At 40.2% G+C, this 25,010-nt stretch overlaps 2 protein-coding genes across 2 annotated transcripts; both read right to left on the bottom strand.

Moving 5' to 3' along the window:
* Nucleotides 1-228: 228 nt before the first annotated feature.
* On the bottom strand, nt 229-5,790 carry LOC121717954 (cytosolic phospholipase A2 gamma-like). Its single transcript, XM_042102679.1, has 4 exons — nt 5,631-5,790; nt 1,743-1,944; nt 483-588; nt 229-398 (listed from the first exon to the last, which is right to left on the bottom strand). Exons 1-4 carry the CDS (start codon nt 5,768-5,770, stop codon nt 229-231), a joined length of 618 nt encoding a protein of 205 aa, XP_041958613.1. The 5' UTR covers nt 5,771-5,790.
* A 5,658-nt stretch (nt 5,791-11,448) lies between these two features.
* LOC121719170 (sulfotransferase 6B1-like) lies at nt 11,449-16,149 on the bottom strand. Its single transcript, XM_042104605.1, has 7 exons — nt 15,820-16,149; nt 14,538-14,647; nt 14,262-14,351; nt 14,020-14,143; nt 13,407-13,501; nt 11,965-12,121; nt 11,449-11,580 (listed from the first exon to the last, which is right to left on the bottom strand). Exons 1-7 carry the CDS (start codon nt 16,016-16,018, stop codon nt 11,453-11,455), a joined length of 903 nt encoding a protein of 300 aa, XP_041960539.1. The 5' UTR covers nt 16,019-16,149; the 3' UTR covers nt 11,449-11,452.
* Nucleotides 16,150-25,010: the final 8,861 nt, after the last annotated feature.

Here is a 25,010-nt window from a genome sequence, read left to right as displayed (position 1 = left end):
AATGGAAAAGAACCATACTGTACATACTGTATGTGTAGCTCTGCGTGGTGTAGTTCAGTGTTTGATCAACACATAGCCTACTTTTCAAGGATAGAGTCAACAGGGAGGGAAGTGCAGTAAAGTGCTCTCTCTGGAGCAACATGCCTGGGTGTGATATATGTAAGGGGTGCTGTAATTTAGAACATCAGTAGCTTTCATTGTGTCTAGTTATTATCCTGCATTGGGGTGTTATAGCAAAAGATAACCTTGCAGTTGAACCATGTCCATTGGCTTCCTCTGCACAGGCTGACCAGGTTGCATTATCCCTCCCTCAAAGTCCCTCTTCAGCAATGATGTCTTCACGTAAGCTCCAGGCTCTAGGAAGCCAACTTCATGGGGGCTGAACTCAGACCACATTTCTGTTTGAGGAGAAGAGCTTTGAATTTTAGGAAACTTTTCATTTTCTGTCAGATACATTATGTGTGTACTTTACACTATTGCACCTTTTTGCTGTTCCTTGTGAAAGCAATGTTTTTCCATTGCACTGTAGAGCGGGTACAGACGGGCTCCATTTCCCTCTTGGTCTAGAGGTCGACACTCCTGCTCCAGCTAACAGGGCGAAATAAGTACCATTCACTCTTCATAATTTATATTTGTGACATATCTAATCTAACAATATCACACAAATATCAGCGTTACATTATCAATGGCATCATAATGTACCTTTTCTACCTTAAAGTAGCACTAAAGAAGATTGGCTCTTGAGATACCCCTACAGTTGAGAAGTGCAATGATAAACAATCTAAATATATGTCTTTTGCATCAAAGTATAAACATAAATATTAGCGTCTCATTAAATTATTGGCATCTTATGCAAACAAAGTTGTAATAGGGACAATGGCGTAATCCCAGTCATATCCGTTTACTGATAACCAGCCTTGCAACACTCTCCCCTGAACCGGAAAATCAAGAATTGCTTTATGGCAATTGTGCAATAGCCTGCTATTTGTCAGTCAACATGGCTCTTCACTGGTTTGGCCCGAGAAGATTTATTTATGAGACTTGTGTAAGATACAAATACTCTGCTGTAGGGGGAGCCAGTTAGCAGCAAAAAAAACTGAAACTGCATTGGATACATTTAAATGTATTCTTTGTTTTCCGTTTTAAGTCAACTGTTGCTAAGCATTACATTAGTGTTTATGGTATACAGGGGGTGGGAGACAATTGTACATTTTGTCTCAGGGTTGAATATAGGCTACTGTGCTGAAACTCACAGACAAAATGTGCAATGATATCACACTAAAGCTTGTAGCTTTTCAGAAGATTTTGATTAGGTTTAGTATGAATGGTGGTATAATTTTCAGTTGCTTCTTCTCTGTTGATTTTTAATTATGATTATTTGATTAGGTCTAATATGATGAATGGTTGCCTGGGGTCAATTATGACACACATTGGTTGTAACTCGAATGGAACAACTGTCCCCAAAACACTCATTGCATTGAAAATAATATTACAGAATAAATAAGAAACACCTGCTTGAATTAGTTACGTAAATATATGTATAAAATAAATGTATTCATACGCATAAACATATTTAAAAAAAAACAGAGCAACACAAAAAACAGCAGTGAAACCTTACTGTGGTTAATTACCAAATTGCAGCATTCCTATATTCCTTTATGAAGAGGTGCTCTCAGTGTAATTTTTTTACTGAATGTATGTAGGATCATTAAAACAAAAAACTTCATATTATGTATACTCACAGATACACCCTTTATTCTGCAAGTAAGCACCCCCCACACATCAGAGAGGGAAAAATCTCCTTCCGCATATCTCTGCTTGAACCACTGGACGCCATCATGGAATGACACACTGTTCTTGTTAGACATGCTCAACAGTGCTGCATTTGCAGCCTCCTCTGCATGCTGTGTCCACTGTGGGTCTTGATACAATGAGGACATGCACCTGTAACCAATAGATACATGGATAGTGGACATGAGCAAAAAGGCAAATTTGCAGTTTCAGGTCAAAGTCAGCTCTGTGTTGCAATGTTATTGAAGATTGTGGTGATGCATTTTGTCTTTGATCTGCTGATTAATCTTCATTGGCACAAGGTGCTAATATTGCTCTTGGGTGCTCCTTGTTGGTGCCCCCCCCCCCCCCATTCCAATCCTCCCCCATCTTTCTTATGCAGCCCTTGCCACTTAATCTACTAAACCCCTCTTCTACTGCACTTTTTCCACTTTGCACAAATAGGCTGACACCAGACATAATTTCACTGCATTTCTTACTTCCAGTAACTATATGCATGTGACAATAAACTTCCTTGTATCCTTGTATTGAACCACAAGGAATCAATAGGCCTATTCAACTTGGTGCATCGCGAAGATCTGGCTGATGCATGCAGGACTTAACACAATACATGTTTGCACTATGCAAAAGTCCAGCATACATCATGTTCCACCAGATCTGCACAGTGCTGCATGAAATCAAATGAGCCTCATGGCATTACCAAGGATTTCTGCTTTGGATCTATGGTCGACCAATGGCAGCTTCAGTATTCTGCCTCAAACTGCTGTCCTTTATGACTTCATAAGGGTACTGAAACAATCCGGTGTTCTTGGGGTTGGGACCATTCTTCATAAAAATGCAGACACGCTTCTTAATGTGTCAGCTTCAGCAGCCAATAGCAGGTGAATATAGTTTGATGTTGTGATTATTCTGCTATTATACAGTACAGGGCTCTCAAGTATTGAGAACAGGCAAGAGTGGGGGTGTCATTAGTAATACTATAACTTTTTGTTGCTGTTAATAATATGCCTTCAGATGTTCCAGTGTAACAGAGGTCGTTTCGGCATGGGAGTCGAGCGCTCTAACCACTGAGCTAAAAGCCCAAGCTTCCAACTCAGCGGTTAGAGCCGTTCTTAAGGTTAGGGGTGTGAGGATTTACACGCGCAACTAGCATCACCAGCTAGCATACACCAGCCCCAGGTCGGTTACCAGTTGATCCAACATTAGTTGTGCAGAAATAAACCAATTGAAAAATTAAATGAATTAAATGAATTAAAACACCAATTGAATTGAAATAGACAGTAGATATAATAGATAATATATAATAGAATAATAGATTTGTATTTTTTTAATTATTCCATATTTAGTGTAGTCATATCAGAACCTGAAGTAGCCTACAATCCAAATGCAAGCATGAAACTTCAGAGTATTACCTTAATTTGAGGCCAAGAGTATGCTTATAAGGGATTCATATGCAGTAAGCATTTGATTGCCAGTATGCATTTTGGATAACCCAAAGTCCTATGGGGAGTTTTCATAGGGCATTTTACAAACTGCATGAGCATACCTTGGCAAATAATGGTCTAAAGTACTCATGTTGTCATTCTATATTGATCTACTTTTGCACACAGCATGACAAGACCTAATGCTAGGACTCAAGTCATATCAAGTCAAGACCTAGAGGGCTGAAATGTGGTCAGTTCAAAGATGCTTGTTATCCGGTAGAAAAAGAAAAGAATAATCTAGTCTTTGTAACTTTGTGTCAGTACATCACACAGTTATTCTAATTGTTTTCCAACAGTGCCTCAGCTTTCCAAAAGAGAGCAGGCATTTGATTATTGGCTAAAGTATGTAGGAGCAATGTAGCCTAGAAATCTAGACACGCCCCTAGCGGCAGCTGCCAGGGCTAGTCTAGCAACTCTCCGTTGGCTTGTGAGCTCCAGAAATCGAAACTTAATCAGGCCAATGAAATCGTGTATAGAGTCGTTAGGTGGGCTTAACATAATGATTGATGGCAGAGTTGCAACGGTTTGGCTTGAATTCCCTGCTACTTGAAAACAAATAAGATGGATGTTGCTGTTGGCGAACAGTGTGACACGAGTTAAGCTTTTATTAAGTTGGCAAACGTTTGAACTAGCCAACTCCGCTGGTGGGAAACGCATGGGACTCATAGCGCTACCGCTGTCCTATTGCGTGCAGAGGGAATTTGAAAGACAACTGATTATCCCGCCCCTCGGACTGAGCACTGCGAACGGTGAGTGCCCAGACCCTACATTTTAATGTGGGTCTGGCTCGTCAGGCTAGGAGCAATGCCCTCCTCAGTCAAAATGGGGCAAAAGTATAATTTATAATTGCTCAGATTTGCAAAAGGAAAGATTTGTCACATGGCACTAACAAATCAATAATGGGCCTTTTCACCACCTCTGAGCATCCACTAACCTGGACCTTTTAGGGAGCTTTCCTCTCAGGGTGAATGAGAGGATGCTTAAAGGATGTTTTTTTAAAAAAAAAACGACGAAATTGTGAATTTCCAGAGCGTGTTACAACACATTCAGCAATCGACTCCTACGGACTTTCCCCTGAAGGTGGCAGCAAAGATGGCAACATTTCCGGAAAGGTACTGGCTTGATGAAATTCATTCTGGACTCTCTATCCGACCACATAAAGACCTCGGGATACTTCGGTTTGGCTTTAGGGACCCTCTACTCACTACCACGTAAGTGTTATGTTGTTTGGAACTGTAGAAGAGGTATAAAAATAGCGTTTTGTAGCGGCAAAATTGATATGCCCTGCTCACTTCCAGGCTACGAGTTTTGACTGAAAACGGTACAATCGAACTTTCTCAAAACACATCCGAATGACATGATTTTGATGTCAACTCAACGTATGTACCCCCAATCATCCGTAAATCGATCTAAAGTGCATTTTACTCCGGATAATTCCTTTAATTGCTTTTTATACCCGACATTTTTTAATACAGATGCAATGATTAATGTATCCATGGCCAGGATATAATTATATAATGTGACATGATTTTAAAAGTGACCTATAACAATAGGCTATGCAATACACTTTAATTTGTTTAGTGCTAATCAAATGATTAAGCCTATTTGGAGAGAGAGATGTTTAGAATGTGACAATATGTCAGTCATCGTGTGAATGAAAGTATGACTAGGCATAGGCTACTTGTTCTGAGCAAGTGTTGTCAATGAACAGGCTGTGAAACTGTTGGCTAAGTTAGACAGTCATGAACAACTGATGCTAATTATCTGGGAAACATCCTCTATAGCAGCAGTCACGTTTGTCATTGTTTGTGTCAAACAAGTTGTGGATTTGTTGTTACATTAAAAGATGACTTACTCTGTGCTGAAACCATGAACTGATGCTCGAAGCTCCAAGGTGAACGAAACTTGGATGAAGTAAGTAACAGGTTCACGTTCAATAATGCACCTTCAACAATTCCAGGATACGCGTTTTTCATTGGTTGTTGCGTTAAATCTTACCAGATACAGCAGAGCTATTTTTGATTGGCTATTGTGTAGCCCTCTCGTTATTTTTGATTGGCTCATAAGTGGCAGGCTCAACTCCAGGACAGACGCGCTTGATTCCTGCCGGTTCCATAGTGAGAGCGGCGCGGCCAGAGACAATTTGGGCGCTGCAGCAGCATATTAAATATATATAGTTTTTCTGCGTGAGAAATACAATGTGTGGCGGGAGAGCGTGACAAAAGACTGAAATGAGTGACTATCACGCTCAATCCGTGACACTTGAGAGCCCTGTATACATAGTGCTTTACTTCTTATTTTTCATGTAATGTTTTTCGACAAAAGCATTTGTCAAATACCATAAACAAATACTAACTTGTGGATCCAGAGACTCCGGCCACATACTGCATGCATCCTAGGAGATCTTCTTTTCCCAACTGCCGCATAACACCAAGGAAGCCGATGTAGGCCCTTTGGCCACCCCCAGAACCCAACAGTGCCACACGAGGAACCATGTTCTGGGAAGGAACACATAGTGTCGTAGCAGAATTCAATTAAAAAATATATTTTAATGATTCCTTTGTAATCATATTATCATGATTGGTCTCAAATATATATTTATGACCGTAGAAATGCTGTTTCATTTTTATCGACTTTTTATCGACCCTCCTAATTATGACCGCCGCGCAGCGAAGCGGTGGTCATATAGGTTTAGTCAGATTTTTTTTTTTTTTTTTTTCTTTTTTTCGCATGCCCAAATTTCCGTCAATGATTCCCGGGACACTGAAAGACCGGGGTACACAAAACTTGGTGGGCATGTAACCCCACATGGATAGCATGGAACCATCGTTTTTCGTTTTGATCTGTAGCCCCCCCGCTGGACTGGACCCCCCAAAGGAGGGTAGGGCAGACACAGTTTTCTGTGAATATCTCGAAAACCGTAGGGCCTAGGAGGTCCACCTTTTTTATGTATGTTGGTCTTAAGGGGGCATGTCAACCCATACCATTACCATATATTTCATGTATAGCACCACCTAGTTAAAAAATTAAAAAGCAAAAAATTAGGTGTTTTCATCACAATATCTCTGGCTGACATGGTCAAAACTGTTCATGGGGGGCCTTACAATAAAATAATTTATGTGTACATTTAGTGACCGTACACCAACAAGGATTCTCAGGACACTGAAAGACCGGGGTACACAAAACTTGGTGGGCATGTAACCCCACATGGATAGCATGGAACCATAATTTTTTGTTTTGATCTGTAGCCCCCCCGCTGGACTGGACTGGAGGGTAGGGCAGACACAGTTTTCTGTGAATATCTTGAGAACCGTAGGGCCTAGGATGACCAATTTTTTCTGTATGTTTGCCTCCAGGGGTCATCTTAACCAATTCCATGTGCACACATGTGCATAAACAGATACACACGCACACACATACATTCACAGTAATCATACGTATGACACATACTCACACAGTAGACATATGTACGCATGCATGCACATGCACAAACACAGGCACATACGCAGGCAGGCAGGCAGGCAGGCACACACACACACACGCACGCACGCACGCACGCGCGCACGCGCACGCACACGCGCACACGCACACGCAGTGGCGTAACAAACCAATGGTGGGCCCAGGTGCGAGAGCGCTACGCGGGCCCCATACCGACGAACTTTGGCCCAGGATGAATTAACTCTGATACATGCAATACACATTAAGGATGACTTCAATTGTTTATGCAAAGGGCCTGAGGCACCGAAGTAGTTTAGTAGTTACAGATTACAATTTCAAATAAAAAACACACAACTACATATCCATTACATGTGAAAACATTAAAAAATTATTTTATTAACAGCCTGCAGACCAGGGTAATCTAATATTACTGCATTAACATCAACTCGCATGGAATTATGGGAACACTCAATGCGCCTCTTCAACCCTCTGCTGAAACTTCAAGCGTAGATTGCTTGCTTATAAACTTGCACTGCACAGAAACAAAACTTAATGTAGCCTAACTTATTTAACCGTCCAGAAACCAAATAAAATCATTCATATGCATACAATCCCCAATATGCGTGAATTAGGCCATTAGAAGAAGGCCATCTTACGAGCCTTTCGTTGTGCAAAATCGTCAATGATGTTCCCAATATTTAATGCTCTGGCTCTCGTATTTTCAATGGACAGGATAGCTAACCCATGGAGCCCCATGCTGCTCCTTAGGTATAGGTCTTAATAAGTTTGAGTTTGGAAAAAGATCGCTTAGCTGTTGCCACAGTCACAGGCAATGTCAGAAACAACATGAGTACACACTTCCCCGAATGTGGATGTTACACTGTCATAATCTACCACCAGCATTTTGGCAAGTTGAAAAATAGATGACTTCTGTGAAATCTCTGCTTTAAAGCAAGACCTGAATGAGAGGAGTTGTGTTGGGAATGTCGGTGCAATGTCCCTGCTATAATGGTCTGACAAACGTCTTGCCTTTTCAAGCAGTTCATCATCACCTGCGAGTTGAAGGGTCATAGGACGTAAAGACTCAAACACATGACAAGTTTCCCGCATACTTGCAAATCTTTGGGAGAGCTGACAGATTATGATGTCCAGAGTTGCATTAAATACCTGCACTTCGAAGTATCTCTCTGCATCGGTTAAGCGCTCATCTTCCGATAGTTCGTCAAAGTGACGCTTCACTCTCCGTGCTCTAACATTCTAAAGTTCTTGCTGCACCTACTATAGTTACGCCACTGTGTACACGCACACATGCACACAAGAATTTCTCAGAATTATGAACAGGCAAGATGGGGGTGGGGTTGTATAAAATTCATTTTACATGTGAAATCTATGAACTAATCATGTTTTGGTACTTGTTGTCTAGCAGATACCAGTGGGAATTGAGTGTGGATAATGCAATTTAGTGAGACAGTTAGAATCATATAGGCCTTTCAGCGTGATTTATTTTTGTGGAAAAAATGTGCTGGACTGGGCGGCTGTTTTGAACATATTGATTACACAGTGTTGGAAATGACTGCAGTAGCGGAACAAGCTTCTTAAAATATTTGCAAAGCAACAATTCTAAAAATATCACTAGCAAAATATATGGAGACACAGATAAATAGACATAAACTGTCTAATGCACATCACCAATCATGTGGCAAGATGACAAAGTTCATGCCAAGCAATTCAAGAAACTCTGCAATGACTTATGATGTACTGAAAACAGCAAAAAGATGTACAACTAAATTACCACATGCAGACTTATTTTTGCATAGATTAGTGAAAAGCCTACTGTCTTAACAACTGACACATAACAGTGAGAGTGTTATGAAGTGGATTTATTAAGCAAAAACTCATAATATTCAAAAAGTATCTTTCAAATTATCACTAGATTAATAAATACACATTGTTCATATGTTTTATATATAAAAAAACACACAACAAACACATGTCACGTTTTAAGATGGCCGGGAGTAAGATCTACTATAGTGCACAAGACACACAGAGCAGATTCTGGTTCCTGCCATTTCATCTCGCACTCACGGGTCCACCAGGGGTCACTGTGTCACCTCCACGCCGTCACGTGTACTCTGCTATGACAGTTAAGGGGGAGCAGTGCAGTGGGGTGATCACAGACAGCCCGTGGACCATTTCATAAACCAAGATGTAGTTATTGCTCTTATGATCCAATGGTCCAATGTCTGTATTGTTAGAATCAACTGTGTTTGTTTAGTTACAATGACCACCACCACCACCACCAACAACAACAACAACAACAACAACAACAACAAAAACAAGTGTGTGCATAAACATAGCCAACATTCAGAGCAGTCAATAAACATCCTCTGACGGCAAACTTTGCATTAGTCTGGATATTAAAGTCAGGAAGAAATCCATCTAAAAAATTACTTATGACACTCCTTTTCTGAAGAAAATGATGCAGTGTTTGCCATAAGTGTTTGTGGTGTTCTCCTTCATGGCACTGAAGGTTATCTCTGAGCAGATGTTCTGGGGCCTCATTTATAAAACGTTCTTACGCACAGATTTGATCTTAGACCGTGCTAAATGTTGATTATGCAAGCAACATGAATGAAAGCGAGCAGAGGACAATGGACATGGATGCATATAGATAGAAGATATCTTTCCAGAAAGCTTTGCTTAGAAAAAACATAATTAGTTAAGCTAAGCTATTCGAACTGACACATACACATAGGCTAGATGGCATAGGCTAAGCCTATACAATGTTTTTAATATATAATTTTACATAGGCTACAGCTTTTAGGCCAGTGATTTCATTAAAACATATGCTAATCATATTGATGAGGGGGTGTTTACAAGGCGGAGGCCTAAAACCATCTGGCTGCGCACAAGTTGACGTTCATTTGTGATTTATAATGGGCACATCTGGAAGAGTGGCGTACGCACATTCGTTCGTTTTCTCTGAATCACACGTACGATCATTTCAGAAATTATCTAAGATCAAATGAAGGATGGTTTCTACGCAACACTTTTATAAATGAGGCCCCTGGACCTACTCCTCCTCCCAAAGAAATGGGACGACGTCCTAGAAGAAAAGCTAGGATGTGAGTTTCCAAAGAACATGTTTTGGTACATTCTCAGGATTCGAGATTCACTTTAGTGCCCCTTGCTACCACTCATGATGTGTCAATATAGAAAACATTCTACAAGCATAAGGCAAAGTAAGACAGCAAATATATTTATAATCATGAAAAAGTAGAGTAAAAATACACTTGCATTAAAAACACATAACACCGTATAACTGGTAAATGTTTAATCATTATTGACAAGCAAAAAAAAAATTCTTACTGTGGCAGCGATGAGATTTTTTAAATTATGCTCAAATCACAATGTGGTATTCTTACCCTACTTCCTGATTAAAGCACCTGGAGTTCATAATTTAGCACACTGATCAAATACAACAAAAACTGTGATTACTCTGTAGGGAGTACAATACATGCCTGTATTTTCCGGTTATATGATAATAGGATACTTTATTAACTGCATTATTCATTTTTTTCCATTGTTGTTCTTAGCATCACCTCACATCCAGGGTTCTAAGAGCCGGTTTTTGACGGAGCACATCACTGCTGTGTGTACACTGAAACCTCTTGTAGGCCAACCTCTGTAAGTTGTTCTCATCTATTGTGCTGAGGGCAATCTCCATTCTCTTTTGTCTTCAGGATTCTGACATTTCCAATGATGGGTCATCGGGTCATGTGTTTGGAAGATGAAATTGGAATTCCTGGGCTTCAATGACAAAGGTGTGTGTGTGTGTGTGTGTGTGTGTGTGTGTGTGAACTCAATTTTTCCTGTTTTTTTTTTTAAAGTTCACTATTAAGTGTGCCTGTTGTATTCTTTCCTAACCACCAGAGGACTCTGTTCTACAGAATATGTCTACCATATGACTACCAAGACTACCATTTCTTATATTTAAGATTCAAGATTCCAGAAGCTTTATTGTCATTCCTACATTTTCATGTAGAAGCGAAATTTAGTACTCAGGTCCTAAACAAAGCAATGGGAAAACTTTTTTATATAAACAATTTTTTTAAAAATGCAGAATTTACAAGGTAAACATTTATTGTGATTTCATGTGAGGTATAATAGATGGGTTAATTAGATTTAGCAGACACTGTTGTCCAAAGTCACTTATATGTCAACTATATTACAAAATGACATTATCCCCGGATCAACACCACCTATAACATAATTAAGAGTGGGAAGTAAATTTGAAAGAGAAATAAAATCTTCATTCACAAAGGCAGTTGCATTAGCAGCAATAAGTAATGCCAGAAGCAGGAATTAAATGTTACACAAACTTCCTTTAAAAAGTCTTGACAAATCTCGGATAAGCAAAGGTTTCATGACAGTGTCCTGAGTCTGTCACAACTGGAAACTTGACTCTTCCGTTATTCATTTCTCTTTGCTGATGATGGAGATGATGACAAGAATGATGATGATGACAACACAATGTGAAATGGTATTTTTGAGCTAAAGTAGGTCTTCACATTTCATCAAAGCTTTTAGTTTTGTTTTATTTGAGGTTTACTATTCCGTTCAGGAGTTGAAACTCAAAAAGATATTTATCTTCATTTGCTTGTGTTCACTTCTGTGCTTCGACTGGACGTGCCATCCTGTCTCAGGCAAAGATAAGAATGCATCTGTGTAACAGCTCCCTACTTGCAATAGGTGTCGTATTGGAGCAGGGCCCCCAGTTTGGTTCCTGCTAGTCTCTTGTTGAACTCCTCGTCCATCTGTTGGCTCTGGGCCTCACTGAAGTGGTTCCTCCAGTCACCCACCTCACCTGGTCAAGACAAAACAATCACACAGGGATCACTGACAACAGTTCCCACAAGTAGTAATAGTGGCACAGTTATTTGCCTAAATTGCCATTGAAGTCCATTGTATTTAAACACAAAGAAAAGCACTACTGCAAGTAGGCTAAACGACAATGTGTATTGTTGACATCAGCTATAGTCATCAGAAGTTGTATTTTCACAAAACTTCTTAAATAGGCTATCTTATCTTATCTTAACTGTCCAAAACCTTTATACTTAGCACATTACTGTAATCTATGGTTGTATGTGAAAACTCAATTATATCAGTGTTCCCAATGGGAATCAAGCCCTTGGAAAGGCTAGCACGTTTGCGCTAAGCACTGAATCATAGCAACACACTGCTAACACACCTTTACGGAACACCACATGGCTGAATTTGCCATGGGTTTTGTTAGCATCGTCCTTCATGGCATCAAATGTGCTTTGACCTGAGATGGTCTGGATCTGCTCGTCAGTTAGGGTGAAGCCGAAGAACTGTGAGACTTCTCTGATGCCCCTAATCAAGTCCTGGGATTATAGGGAAAACAAGGATGTGTGTACATATCATTTGAGTACATTAGCTAAATGAACAGAATTACCTCTGAGTAATGTGATGACACAATATATCTATAACCGTTTTTTCCGGGTTTCTCATGTATTTTAACTTTTTCCCTACTGACTTCCTGTTTTAACCCTTGTGTTATCCTCAAATCTTACGACACTCTTTATCCTTGGGGTCAATTTGACCCCGGCTAAATAAACCCTCAGAAAATGATGATAATTCATATTGTTACCCAGTTTTTTTTTGTGACAGGTACCTAACAAGAGTGTAATAACCACCATCAAAAGCCCTACAAAACAATCCCCCCCCCCCCCCCCCCCCCACACCCCTTTATGAACCTTGGAACCCTGGCTGGCAATATTGCCCATCCTTGCTGTTGCTTCCCCTTTTGACTTATACAGTCCTGCCAAGATGACTTATATGTAATATGTACTTGCGCATGTAATAATGATAATAACAATATGTTCTCATACTATTCAAATAATAATATCCATAATGTGTCAAATATTCATGTATCCTATGTTTCATACAGCTGGGGTCAAACTGACCCCAAGGAACATCAATGTACAAAATATTTGTACAGGACATTGAAAACAAATTATTGTACAAATTTCATGCTAACTCTGTTGTACCCTTCAATTGAGGAAAAGTCATGAAACATGAAGCAAAAAAAAAAAAGTAAACCATATATTTTATGATGTTAAACGTTGCTTGGGGTCAAATTGACCCCAAGGATAACATGAGGGTTAATATTTACCCAAAACGGGAAGACAGTGGGGAAAAAGTTTTTCCCCAAATTTAAAAAGTTAATATCCCATATTTTAACACTCTCATAACTTGTTATGCCCTGTCAGTCTCCCCTTGCCCTTCCAGTGAAACAGATGTTTTCAAAGCATTGTTTTGCTTGCTTTTAACTTAGAGTGATGTAAGCCTATTGTAAGATAACAGTGTGGTTGTTGTGAGAGCACAATTTGATGTCAATCAAACAAAGTCACGTTAGACCTAGCTTCACACCACATTTAGTTAGTGCAGTTTTGTAGTATGAATTCTTGCTGTCAGCAGAGGGATAGCAACAGAAAGATGAACATTGAAATGTCCCCGTATTTTGGATTAGTAACCTGGGAAATCATTTTCAATGTTCCATGTTGACAGCTATGCTATATGATATCAGTATATTTGAATATTGAGATACATTTATACATGCAGTATATGCATTGCATCTTGTGTGGAGCTGAATAAGTACGGCCTTACTTCTTTCATGTCCTCAAATGTGATCATCTTCACATTTGGGTCATTGAAGAGCTTCTCCCAGGCTACAGCATGGTCAAAGTATGAGCCGTACAGCACTGATGCAAAAAAATAACCATTATTGACATATATTATTGACATATATCCCATTTCTCCCATTGTTATTTGAATACAATGTGTGCCTATTTGTGCACATGCATAACATTAATCAAATCAAAATTCATTTTTATCTTTAACCTGTCAATCATCATTGTACCATGACCATAACCATTAGACTGCAGTAGTGTTCCATTATGCAGCTAATGTGCAGGGATAAGACAAAAACAAAATGGAAGCATTCAGTAAATATTAATATTTGGGAGTCTAAATTACTGATAGACTATATACTGCTTTGAACCAGTATAGTAATAATTTAAGGAGGATGCCCAGTCACAGGAATTAGTGCAAAAAGTGCAAACACATCATACTTAAAGGAGCTTTGTCATAAATTGATGATTTAAGCTCAATTCCTTTTTTTTTTCCGCTCAAATAGAGTCATCCACCATTGACAACAAAGTCTGCTGTGCTGTGCTGTGCTGTGCTGTGCTGTGCTGTGCTGTGGTCTTCTCATCCTCACCTTCTCCGCTCATGAAGTCTGAGAAGAACTTGTCCCACTCCACGCTGGGCAGCACTGGGTTCTTGTTCATGAAGTGATAGAACGAGACCAGCGTGTCCTTGGGGTTCCTCCAGACCACCAAGATCTATCAAAGGAACATGGTAGAACATCAGTATCATTTTATACTGTCAGGAGGATGGATGGACAGATATGAACAGATAGATCATAGACAGACAAAACCCCACAACCCCACAAAACCCAACCTTTGCTTTTTTCTCCCTGAAGGAGGGATGCATCTCATCAGGGTGCAGATGAGTAGCCATTAGCCTGGGAGAAGCCTCTTGTGCTAACGCCTGCAGAACCAAACACAAATGTGGTTGCAACCCAACATTATTAGATTGTATCACGGTGCCCTACTGAATAGGGTGATAATAATGTTTCATGATTGTATCATGGTACCCATACTGAATAGGGTGATAATGTTTCATGATTGTATCATGGTACCCTACTGAATAGGGTGATTTCATTCCAGTACACACCTTTTGCATATCTGGAGACATAAACTCTAAATGAGGAGGGCCCATAACGATTGTCTTTCCTGCAGCTGTTGTCATGATCTTTCGTAGAACTCCCACCATCCAATTAAATCCTTTTAGGGGAAACACCAGGCCATTCAGTGGTTAGTGGAATATTTACATACACACTCTAGAAAAAGTGAAACACTGACTTAGTCATTTAGTATTTGGGTGCTTCCAAATGCTTGCAAAAATTAAGCAAGCTTAATGGGACAAGTTATTAACACATGTACAGCTCTGGAAAAAAAAGAGACCACTGCACATTTTTCTGATGTCATTTTTCTGATTGTTGAGTGGCATTCGAATGAGTTGACGGTCATATTCAAAATCAAGAGACCACTGCAGATTTGAATATGACCATGTCAACTCATTCGAATGTCACTCAGCAACCGTAGGAAGACATCAGAAAAATGTGCAGTGGCCTCTTTTTTTTCCAGAGCTGTACATGTGTTAATAACTTGTCCCATTAAGCTTGCTTAATTTTTACAAGCATTTGGAAGCACCCAAATTGCAGAAGAGACCAGCTGACTAAGTCAGTGTTTCACAAAATCACTGAAGAGGGGAAAGTTGGTCAGTTATGCAAGAGCATGTGTAACCTGACTCTTTATCTCTCTGTGGACTTTACGACATTCCTGGCGCCTGTTCATTGTGTCTGTACTTTCCAGCTGCTGTTACAGGATCCTGATTATTGCTCCTTGTACTGCCTCATGCAGTGTGTCTGTATTCTGGCCGTAGCATAAGCCTCGCGATTACTTCTGATGCTACAACACACGTCTCCCTTCCTCTCCGTGTTACTTGCTCACCTCATTGATCAGACCAGTAAGAAACACTAGGTTAGTCTGGATAACAGTTATGATCCGTCTACAAATATACAAATATACTGCATGTGTGCTGTACTAAACTGAACTGTACAGTAATGTGCTTAGTTATATATTGAATATAAGATAAAGTTGCACACTGTAGCTAATACAGTGCATACATTTTAGGCACATTTGAAGTGGTGCTATAAAGTGAGAATGGATTCAAAATGATAAGAACAGCATTGTTTTAACTTCACAGTCAACACCACATAAAATGCAAACAAAATCATTATTATTTAAAAAAATATATAAATATAAAGACACTGGTGACTGAAGACCTCGATCACTGCTAAGTACTATAAGTAACCCCCACCGCACCCCCTGATCTGAGAGCATTGAGTGCAACACCACTAATCTACAGTCCACTCGCGTACAGCCAGACTCACCACACTTTGGGTAGGCCACCAGCACCACGTCCTCTTGCCACGCCTCCAGGGTCCTAAGGGCCTCCAGATTCTCCATCGGGCTCATGATTGTAGGATAGAGGATCCCCTTGTGCCTGAAGACCTTCTCCTTGTCTGGCATGCTCTGAGCCCGAGCCATGTTCTGCTGTACCCTCTCTTCCAAAGTGAGCTTTTGGGCCATGTCTCGTAGCAGACTCAAGAAAGTGGACTCAGAAAAACTACTGAAAAGAGGACAATCCTTGTTTCAGTGCAACTGTTGTTGCTGCTGCTGATGCCGCCTGCAATGTCTCAGTGTAGTCTGTCCTCAGTCTGACATGAGGTGAGAGATGAGGGTTATATACACACACACACACACACACGGACGCATGCACGCACGCACGCACGCATCTGGAAATCTGAAGCCTGGTTCGCACGAGAGTGCGTGAGAGCATGGCTTTGTTTATGAGCCTCAGGCAGCCACCTCCCCTTGTGTGTGATAGGGCGTGTTTGTAAAAAACAGAGTTTCCTGTAGCCTGTCAGAAAGGCTTGCCCATGACTAGTCTCAGTCAAACAGCATGATTCAGTCTAAGAAGAAAGCTGTCATGCTGACAGATGCTTTAGGTTTTCAAACTTCTTCTAAGTATTTTGCTATAATACAGCAAGCAACTGCTAAACGGTTCATCTCAAAAAACAAAACAAATACTAAATGTTTTGAGCAAAACTAAATTTGGAACCTTACGCCTTGGTATGTCAGAATGACATTTCTAGAAGTTATTTTAGTTGTCTTTTGTTGTCAGAATGAGCCCTAGGCAGAGGACCTGTTATTCTTCATGACATTCATGAGGTTGAATGCTGAATACTGCCCTTCGCCACTTCCCCCTTGCTCACACACACACACACACACACACACACACACACACACACATACATACATACATAAGGGCCTACTATGCACCTACATATTCTCCACAAATGATTTGCAAAAACTGAATACAGAAAATTTCTCTATCTATCTTTATTACGTTTGTGTTTGTTTGGGTTTGACAGCTGTTGTTGTTGACATTGGACTTTATGAGTTAGACTTTACTGATCAAAATGAACGGTCAAATGACTGGACTTAACACATCGAAAAGACATTCATTTGATGTTATTTCAAAACATAATCTGACAGGCTTTAATCATTACAAAAAATACAATCATAATGGCTTCTGTTCAGACACAATCCAGTCTTCTCCCTACTTGCAGTAGGTGTCGTATTGGAGCAGGGCCCCCAGTTTGGTTCCTGCTAGTGTCTTGTTGAACTCCTCGTCCATCTGTTGGCTCTGGGCCTTACTGAAGTGGTTCTTCCAGTCGCCCACCTCACCTGTTAGAGGCAGAACTTTTTGTCTCTTAAAAACAGAATCCTGTACGACTGTGTTAGTTGATTTTGACTCTGTATATTTTGGATGCATCTATATGCAGAATTTGAGCATCAGAACAAAGCTTACAAAACTGTTATGGGGGTAGAGTTTATTTAAAACTGCTGATCTCTGCATGCTGGCAAAGACTTCTTCTCAGCATTGCTACACAAACCACAGACAAATACCACCATACATTAGCCACAAGCCCACTGTCAAGCCAGGCAAGGACAAGGCTATATTGGAGCTTACAGGTGTTGATGGCCATAGCTTCACACCACAGCAATGAAAAACCGTTTGTATCCTGATTATCTTTCTGATAGCCTGTTGAAATTGTCTGAAATGCCACCCACAATGACATTATACATTGACCTTCTTTAACCCTGGCCTTCTTTAACCTATGAGTAATCCAATCCCTTGGCACATGTTGATTTCTTAATTGCACTGTCACTAATCAACACTCTTGTCAGTACTTTCAGTCAATTCAAGTAATAGGCTCCATAATTGCTTTTGGCTAAAGGCTATCTGCAGGTGGCCATTAGTAGGAAGGTTGCCAAAGTTAAGAGTTCCATTTGTAGCTGTCATGTAATAACTTCAGTTCTTGTAGAGCAAAAGAAAAATGTCTAGGACTTCCCTGGGTTTTGTAATGAAGGACTAGGTTTCAACGTAGTTCAGATGCAGTAACAGTTCAGGAAACAGGGTTATTGCTTCCTGACTTCTGGCTTCTTATTTTGTATTAGTAGAGCATAGGCTATTGATTAATAGGACTGAATTCATATTTTAGCTGAATAGAAAAGCTAATGTTGCTAATAGGGCATTTAGCTGATTCAATATAAGCAAGTTAAACCAAAGTCCTTTCAAGCCCCTCTACTCGTCACCATCCTGTTAACACGTTTCGGGCAGCTAGGGCAATTATTTTGGGTAGAACAGTAGTGCGCACGGCTTCACAACATTAACCTCATTTACGGCTCTAGCTGCAAAATCACAACAGTCCACACTGTCACAAAAGCTTGACTGCACGTTTGTGCAACCATGTGATTGGTACGACGTTTTCACATGTGGGCTATTGCTGGTAGAAGCGACGGGATATGTATAGACAACTGCCATATTGGCGTTACAAACTAACCCCATGCATTTCTATGGAGGATTTTTTGAGTGCTGTGTCTCCTCATTAGAAAGTCTCTGGTCAAACCTTTTTTCCTAGATTACCTATTCTAATCTTGTCCCTGTGTTTGTGTTCACAGGTCAACATTTAGAGCGGGACAACACTTGTAAACAAAACTCCAAGCGCAACTAAACTACTTGGCTAATTGACAAGATTGTTTCTTCGATTTTGAGGTTCCAGACATACATTTGACTGTTCCAAACGAAACAGGTATGAAAGGACCCTTGAATGTAAGATCTGCTACACATGTGCACTAGACCCTAGCCTAGGGGTTCAGAATGCTCCTTTAGGAGCCCTCATGGCCTTCATCTGTCTGGTGTAATCTTGATGCTCCATCATCAAAATGAGATTTGTTCAGCTTATAAAGAAAGGCACTGGCAAGTTTCATCTTGTATGCATAGCAGCAAAGTATGGCAAGATAAAGGCTATAGGCAGCATATATGGCAGCAAATAGAATATATATAGGCAGCATATAGGAATAATAGAATATACAGTAGACTGCTGAGGCTGAACAGGTAAAACAGCTCACCCCTACAAGTTTATGAGCAATATTAGTATACGGCAATATAATACCATGCTAATATAATACCTGCTCCTCGGTGAGAGAGAAGGCAAAGTACCGAGAGATTTGTCTGAGGCTCTCTGTCAGGTCCTGAAATGATATCGATTTAAGGTTCAAATCTAGACCAATATAAAACACTTCTTGCATTGATTCCATGTTTCTACCACATTGTCTTACAATCTTTTGACATGTGACAGTGTCATTTTCAGTCAGAGCAAACATATTGGTCAAGACATTAAATCAATATTTGCCAGGGGATTTGGGATTAACTGTATTAGAATTCAATTAAATTCAGTTCAATTCAGATGTATTTGTCACATACAATTAATGTGTAAATAAATAAGGAAATGTGTAAATAAATAAGGAAATAAATAGAAAATTAAGAGAAGAAGAAGAAGAAATGTCTAAAGTGCATGACGTGTTTCCAACATGTTTGCGTTCCTGCTACAGTCAGATGTGTGACTATGAGTCATGTGCTGCCATACAGTCATGGGTGTAAAGGGAATACAACAGTGGACTTAAAACACAGCCCTCTGGTGCTCCTGTGTTGAGGGTAAGGGATGAAGAGGTGTGCCTATCCACCCTCACCACCTGGGGTCTACCAGTCAAGAAATTGAAAATCCATTTACACAGAGATGAATGCAGTCCAAGATCTTCCAGCTTAGTGATGAGTGTAACAGGTTGTTAAATGTCGAGATGAAATCTATATACAGCATTCGCATATAATTCCCTGTCTTGTTATCAAGATGGGCTAATGCAGTGTGCAGTATAACATTGATGGCATCATCAGTAGATTTATAGGCAAACTACAGGGGATCTAGATTTTGAGGCAATGAGGAGCAGATATAGCAGAAATCATTTTTGACTTTTTTTTCTTTTTGACAATTTTTGACTAACCTCTTAAAGCACTACATTCATGTGAATGTCCAAAATGTCTGTAAATCAGCATGGTATTTGAGTGGTTCACAATAATCATGAACTCAAATGCATTTAAATACTGTGTGTGTATGTACTGTACATACTCACAGACTTACCTGTTTTAGCTCTTCATATGTGATCATCTTCACATTGGAATCATCATAGCGCTTTTCCCAAGTAGCAGCATGGTTTAAGTAGGATCCATAAATCACTGTTTAAGAATGGCAAATTATTAAAACAAAAAACACAGCCAAATATGTTATGTGTTGCACATCTTATCATAGCTTACAATGCCTCTACATGGGTCCAATAAAGATTACAAGCCTACATTTAAAACAAATGTGAATGAGAAATGTGCTACAATGTGAAACATTGGCTATATTTAGGAAATGGTGTATGCCTTATTTAACATTGTGAGCCCATAGGCTGAGGACGGTTTCAGGCCTTCACATCTCTTATTGCAAAATCCTTAGAGAAGCTGATTAAAGCTGAGCTCCTAATCAAGGTGGAACCTCTCTTGAATCCTTCCCAGTTTGCCTATAGGGCCAAGAGGGGGGTGCAGGATGCTACCATCACTCTACTAAATCTTCTTTATAAACACCTGGAGGAAAGCGGGAATCATGCAAGGTTGCTCTTTGTAGATTTCTCCTCAGCATCTAACACTATCCAACCCCACCTACTAATTGACAAATTACTGAGCAACTTTAGCCTTGATCCAAGCCTGACTCGTTGGCTACTTGATTTCCTCACGCAGAGAGTTCAGAGAGTGAGGGTAAATAAAGTGCTGTCCAGTGGCCTAACATCATCCACAAGCTCACCTCAGGGGTGTGTCCTCTCCCCCGTGTTGTACATACTGTACACCAATCACTGCCGTCGCCACCATGACAACAGGCACATTCTAAAATTTGCAGATGATTCTGTAATTGTCAGTCTCTTGAATTCCCACGAGAATGAGCATGGCCCTGTTATCAATGAATTTGTGTCTTGGTGTGAAGATGCTTTTTTGCATCTGAACATCAGCAAAACCAAGGACATGTCCATAGATTTCAGACACCTTCCCCCTGCTCCAAAGCACAGTGTCATTAATGTTAACTTAATAAGCAGGTGTTCAACAAACCTATACAAAGGTATCAAGACACAGGCCATCCCCTGTATTCTGAATATGTGCTGCTGCCATCTGGCTTGCGTTTTAAAACTCCCATTGCTTTTAAACAGAGGTACAAACATTCCTTCACCCCCGTATCCACTTCCTCCTCTTATATCTAACTTATTTACTGAAAATGTATCTTCTCATCTTTTTAGGCATTGCCAGACCTATTTATCGCAACTAAATTATTATTATGACCGCCGCGCAGCGAAGCGTTCATGGGGGACCACACAATAAATTAATTTATGTTACTATACACCAACTGGCCTGTAGGTGGCCGGAGACAGTTTTCTGTGAATATCTCGAGAACCGTAGGGCCTAGGAGGTCCACCTTTTTTTTGTATGTTGGTCTTAAGGGGGCATGTCAACCCATCCCATTACCACTTATTTCATGTATAGCGCCACCTAGTTAAAAATTAAAAAGCAAAAAATTAGGTGTTTTCATCTCAATATCTCTGGCTGACAAGGTCAAAACTGCACGAAATTAAAAGTGTAGGATCATTATGACACCCTCTGAATGCATGCCAAGTTTTGTGTACTTTCGTTCATGGGGGGCCTTACAATAAAATAATTTATATGTACATTTAGTGACGTACACCAACAAGGATTCCCGGGACACTGAAAGACCGGGGTACACAAAACTTGGTGGGCATGTACCCCCACATGGATAGCATGGAACCGTCATTCTTCGTTTTGATCTGTAGCCCCCCCCCCCCCCCCCCCCCCCCCCGCTGGACTGGACCCCCCGAAAGGAGGGTAGGGCAGACACAGTTCTCTGTGAATCTTTTATGGTATGTTGGTCTCAAGGGCCCACATCAACCTGGCTCATAATCACTCATTTGTGATTTGCCCCCCCCCCCCCGGTAAAAAATGAAAATCAGTAGGATTAAAAGAAAGCCAAAATAAATATTCATCATCATCATCATGGCTGCATTTTCAGTATTGGCGATAAGTAGTCGTTTGTCCACTAGATGGCGCATCGTTGCAGTGAGACGTAATTTTGTTGGAAGTTAAAAGTGGGTTGGAAAAAACAATGGACGCTTCCTACAAGGACTGTAATTTACCGCAGCGAACATCTAATAAGGATAGGACGATGTTCACATGAAGTGTAATTCCCATTTCTTCTTGAAGCCGAAATAAATCTGAGGATGTTTATCGGACATGCTTGGTTTTTACTGCAGGTACGTTAATCTTGTAATATCAATAAGGACCTAGGTAATGTTACCGTTAGCGTTGGTTGAGTGATGGAGGCATTTGATTGATTGCATTTGTAGAAAACTATAAATGCGGTTATACCAAGCAAATTGATAGCAGCACTGTTTGTATCTTTCGACTGTCATTTATTGCACGTGCTACAAAATCATTCTGTGCAATGGAAGATTTACCAACGTTACACCGGTCTGATACAGTTTTGCCTATACATGCGTGAGACTGAGACGCCTGTTTATTTTGTTGCGTGTGCGTGCAGGGTGTGAGAGGGGAATCGATGTGCTTTGATTACAGCTTGGTAGTTGTAGTCTGTGAAATTAAAAAGTGTGTGTGAAGTATCCAAACAATGACACCTTCATTTCATTACGGCTGCTTTAGCAACACACCTTAAGCTACTGTGTAGTGGGTCCCATTTAGAAGTGGCTACTTCATTCGCGCTTTCCTTGACTCATGGAGCTGCGTGAATGTTATTACAACTTTTCGCCACGATATGACAGTTTAAGTCCGCTTGATACTGTAAGGCGTAAGCCATTGGTTTCCAAAGGAGATTTTATTTGTGTCGCCAGCATAGCCTATTGACAATTTATGTTGTAAATAGGCCTACCTTATAATCCTACCTGTAGCTTAGGGAAGCTAACAGCTTTCTATTAGGATCTAGTTTGTTAGTTACCGTTTTGTCATAACTCCCTGATGCATTTTTGCATTTAGAATAGCCAGAGCGTGTATATCTCAATCGGAAAATGAAACAATATCGGGTGCCTATGGACTAGGCTGGGTGAACCCAGCCTGATCTGCCCGCTATTTATTTTTTGATTTCTTAAAAGATTGAGCTTGGTCTGGTGAAAGCCAGACTAGCCATGGACCTCAGTTACACAATGCAAGGGAACATGAATCAGCCTATATTTGCACGAACAATAACGGACAAAAGCTCTTCAACTTTGGCCCGTTAAAATGTGTATGAACAGTCTAGCGACGCATTTCATCAAGGCCCATTTGGACATGTCAGTTATTTGCACCACTGGTTAGATGTAAAACAGCATTTCGTTCCAGACTACTGTTACTTAATTTGTGCATTAACAATAACGTTTCAGACTACTGTTACTTAATTTGTGCATTGACAATAAAGTATTACATGAACTAAAGATGACTAAAATCTTATGTAGAAGAAGAAACATTCACAAAAAATCCATCCATCCAAAAATGACCTTTGTTTTTGATAGCTGTTGAAAACGGCATGGAACTGACAGAGATGTTTTTGTTTATAAATACATAATAAATAAATAAATAAATAACGTTATGCTGATACCTTTTGCTTTTCCCAAATACAATGTAGCCTACAGGTGTAAGTGACCTTTCATCAATCCAGTTGCAATGGATGAACTGTGATGAACTGCCCTACTTGTGATTGTTTAGAGATGTTAAAGGTTTTATAACAATGCTACATCTTCTTTGGCTATTCTACAATCTATTCACCTTTTCAGCACCAGTAGGCTACTTTCTGTGCAGCCGCACACACACACTCAGGCATGCCAAACAAGCATACACAAAAGTTTCAAGAGTGGGGGATGGGGTAAAATATGGAGACAAATTGAAGTGTGATTTATTTTCGCGTAACGGATGTACAGGACTGAGCGGCGGTCATATTTTGTACCGCTATGCGGTACATCTAGTTTATAAAAAGCTAGGAATACAATCAACGTCACTCAAAACTCAATGTGTTCTAAACATTTGAAAGTGGATTACATACTTAGAACAAGCCTGTGGAGAATAAACACATACACACACACAAACTCATACCCGAACACACACACTTACAGAGGAGGATAAGGAAAGGTGGGGTGGGGAACCTGAAGGTTGAACACAGAAGAGCTATGACTCATTACTAAACGCATCCCCTTGAATGCCAAATCTGACAGCAATTTGTTTATCAATAAAACAAATTCGCCTACCGTTACACTCCAGGGCCATGCAAGCTACTTTAGTTTTATTATGGACGTTTTTTTATAACAAGCTCCTGCTGTACAGGAATATGTACTTGATGGAAAGATGATGAGTAGCCTAGTAGTTGGAGCAGCTGAAGGTGATGTTGAAATTTCAATGGAAATGCCTGCCAGCTGTTGTGATAGATTTCCTCCGAAGTCTTTCTGGCTGTAGCTAACAACCCTAGGTTCAACACCAGATTCTGCATTGCATTGTCAAACTTGAAATAACAAGAAGCTACTGAAAACGGCAATGCCAATTGAGAAAAAGTGCGTTCTGGTATTCTGTGTTTTTTGGAGTACACAATATGTATTTATCATTTGGTCAACGTCCCCTGATCCCTGCCAAGACTTGGTTCACCAGTAGCAATGGATATTAGGGAGGGAAGTGAACCCCATGTAAATGATCAATCCCAGAAACCTGTGAAACTCTTCTGGGGTCTTTGTCCCATGCCCCTGCACTATTTGCATATGACGACCTAAGCACAAGCTCCCATTCCTTCCGGTTGGTAAAACCACATATGCCTGGTACAACAATGTGAGTAAAGAAGAACATAACAAGTCTATTTCACACAGTGTTTTAGTGGAAGTCTGCACCATCCTACGCATGGCACATAAATCTATACTTTCTTCCAACATCCCCTCATGGTCTTTAGCATTGTGAAAGCAAGCTTATGAGCAGTCAGCTACCTCTTCAGGCTTGCGAGAATGTCTGTGTAGGTCTTGTCATCCTCCATCTGAAACAACAGCGAAATCATACAAATACCTTTATTAATGTAAAAAATTAAATCACAAAACTACAGATTTGTGCATGTAT

The sequence above is a fragment of the Alosa sapidissima genome, chromosome 9 (assembly GCF_018492685.1).
Source record: "Alosa sapidissima isolate fAloSap1 chromosome 9, fAloSap1.pri, whole genome shotgun sequence".
Classification (NCBI taxonomy): domain Eukaryota; kingdom Metazoa; phylum Chordata; class Actinopteri; order Clupeiformes; family Clupeidae; genus Alosa; species Alosa sapidissima.
Note: the sequence above shows the minus strand (reverse complement) of the source record. Positions and strands in the feature narration are given on the sequence as shown.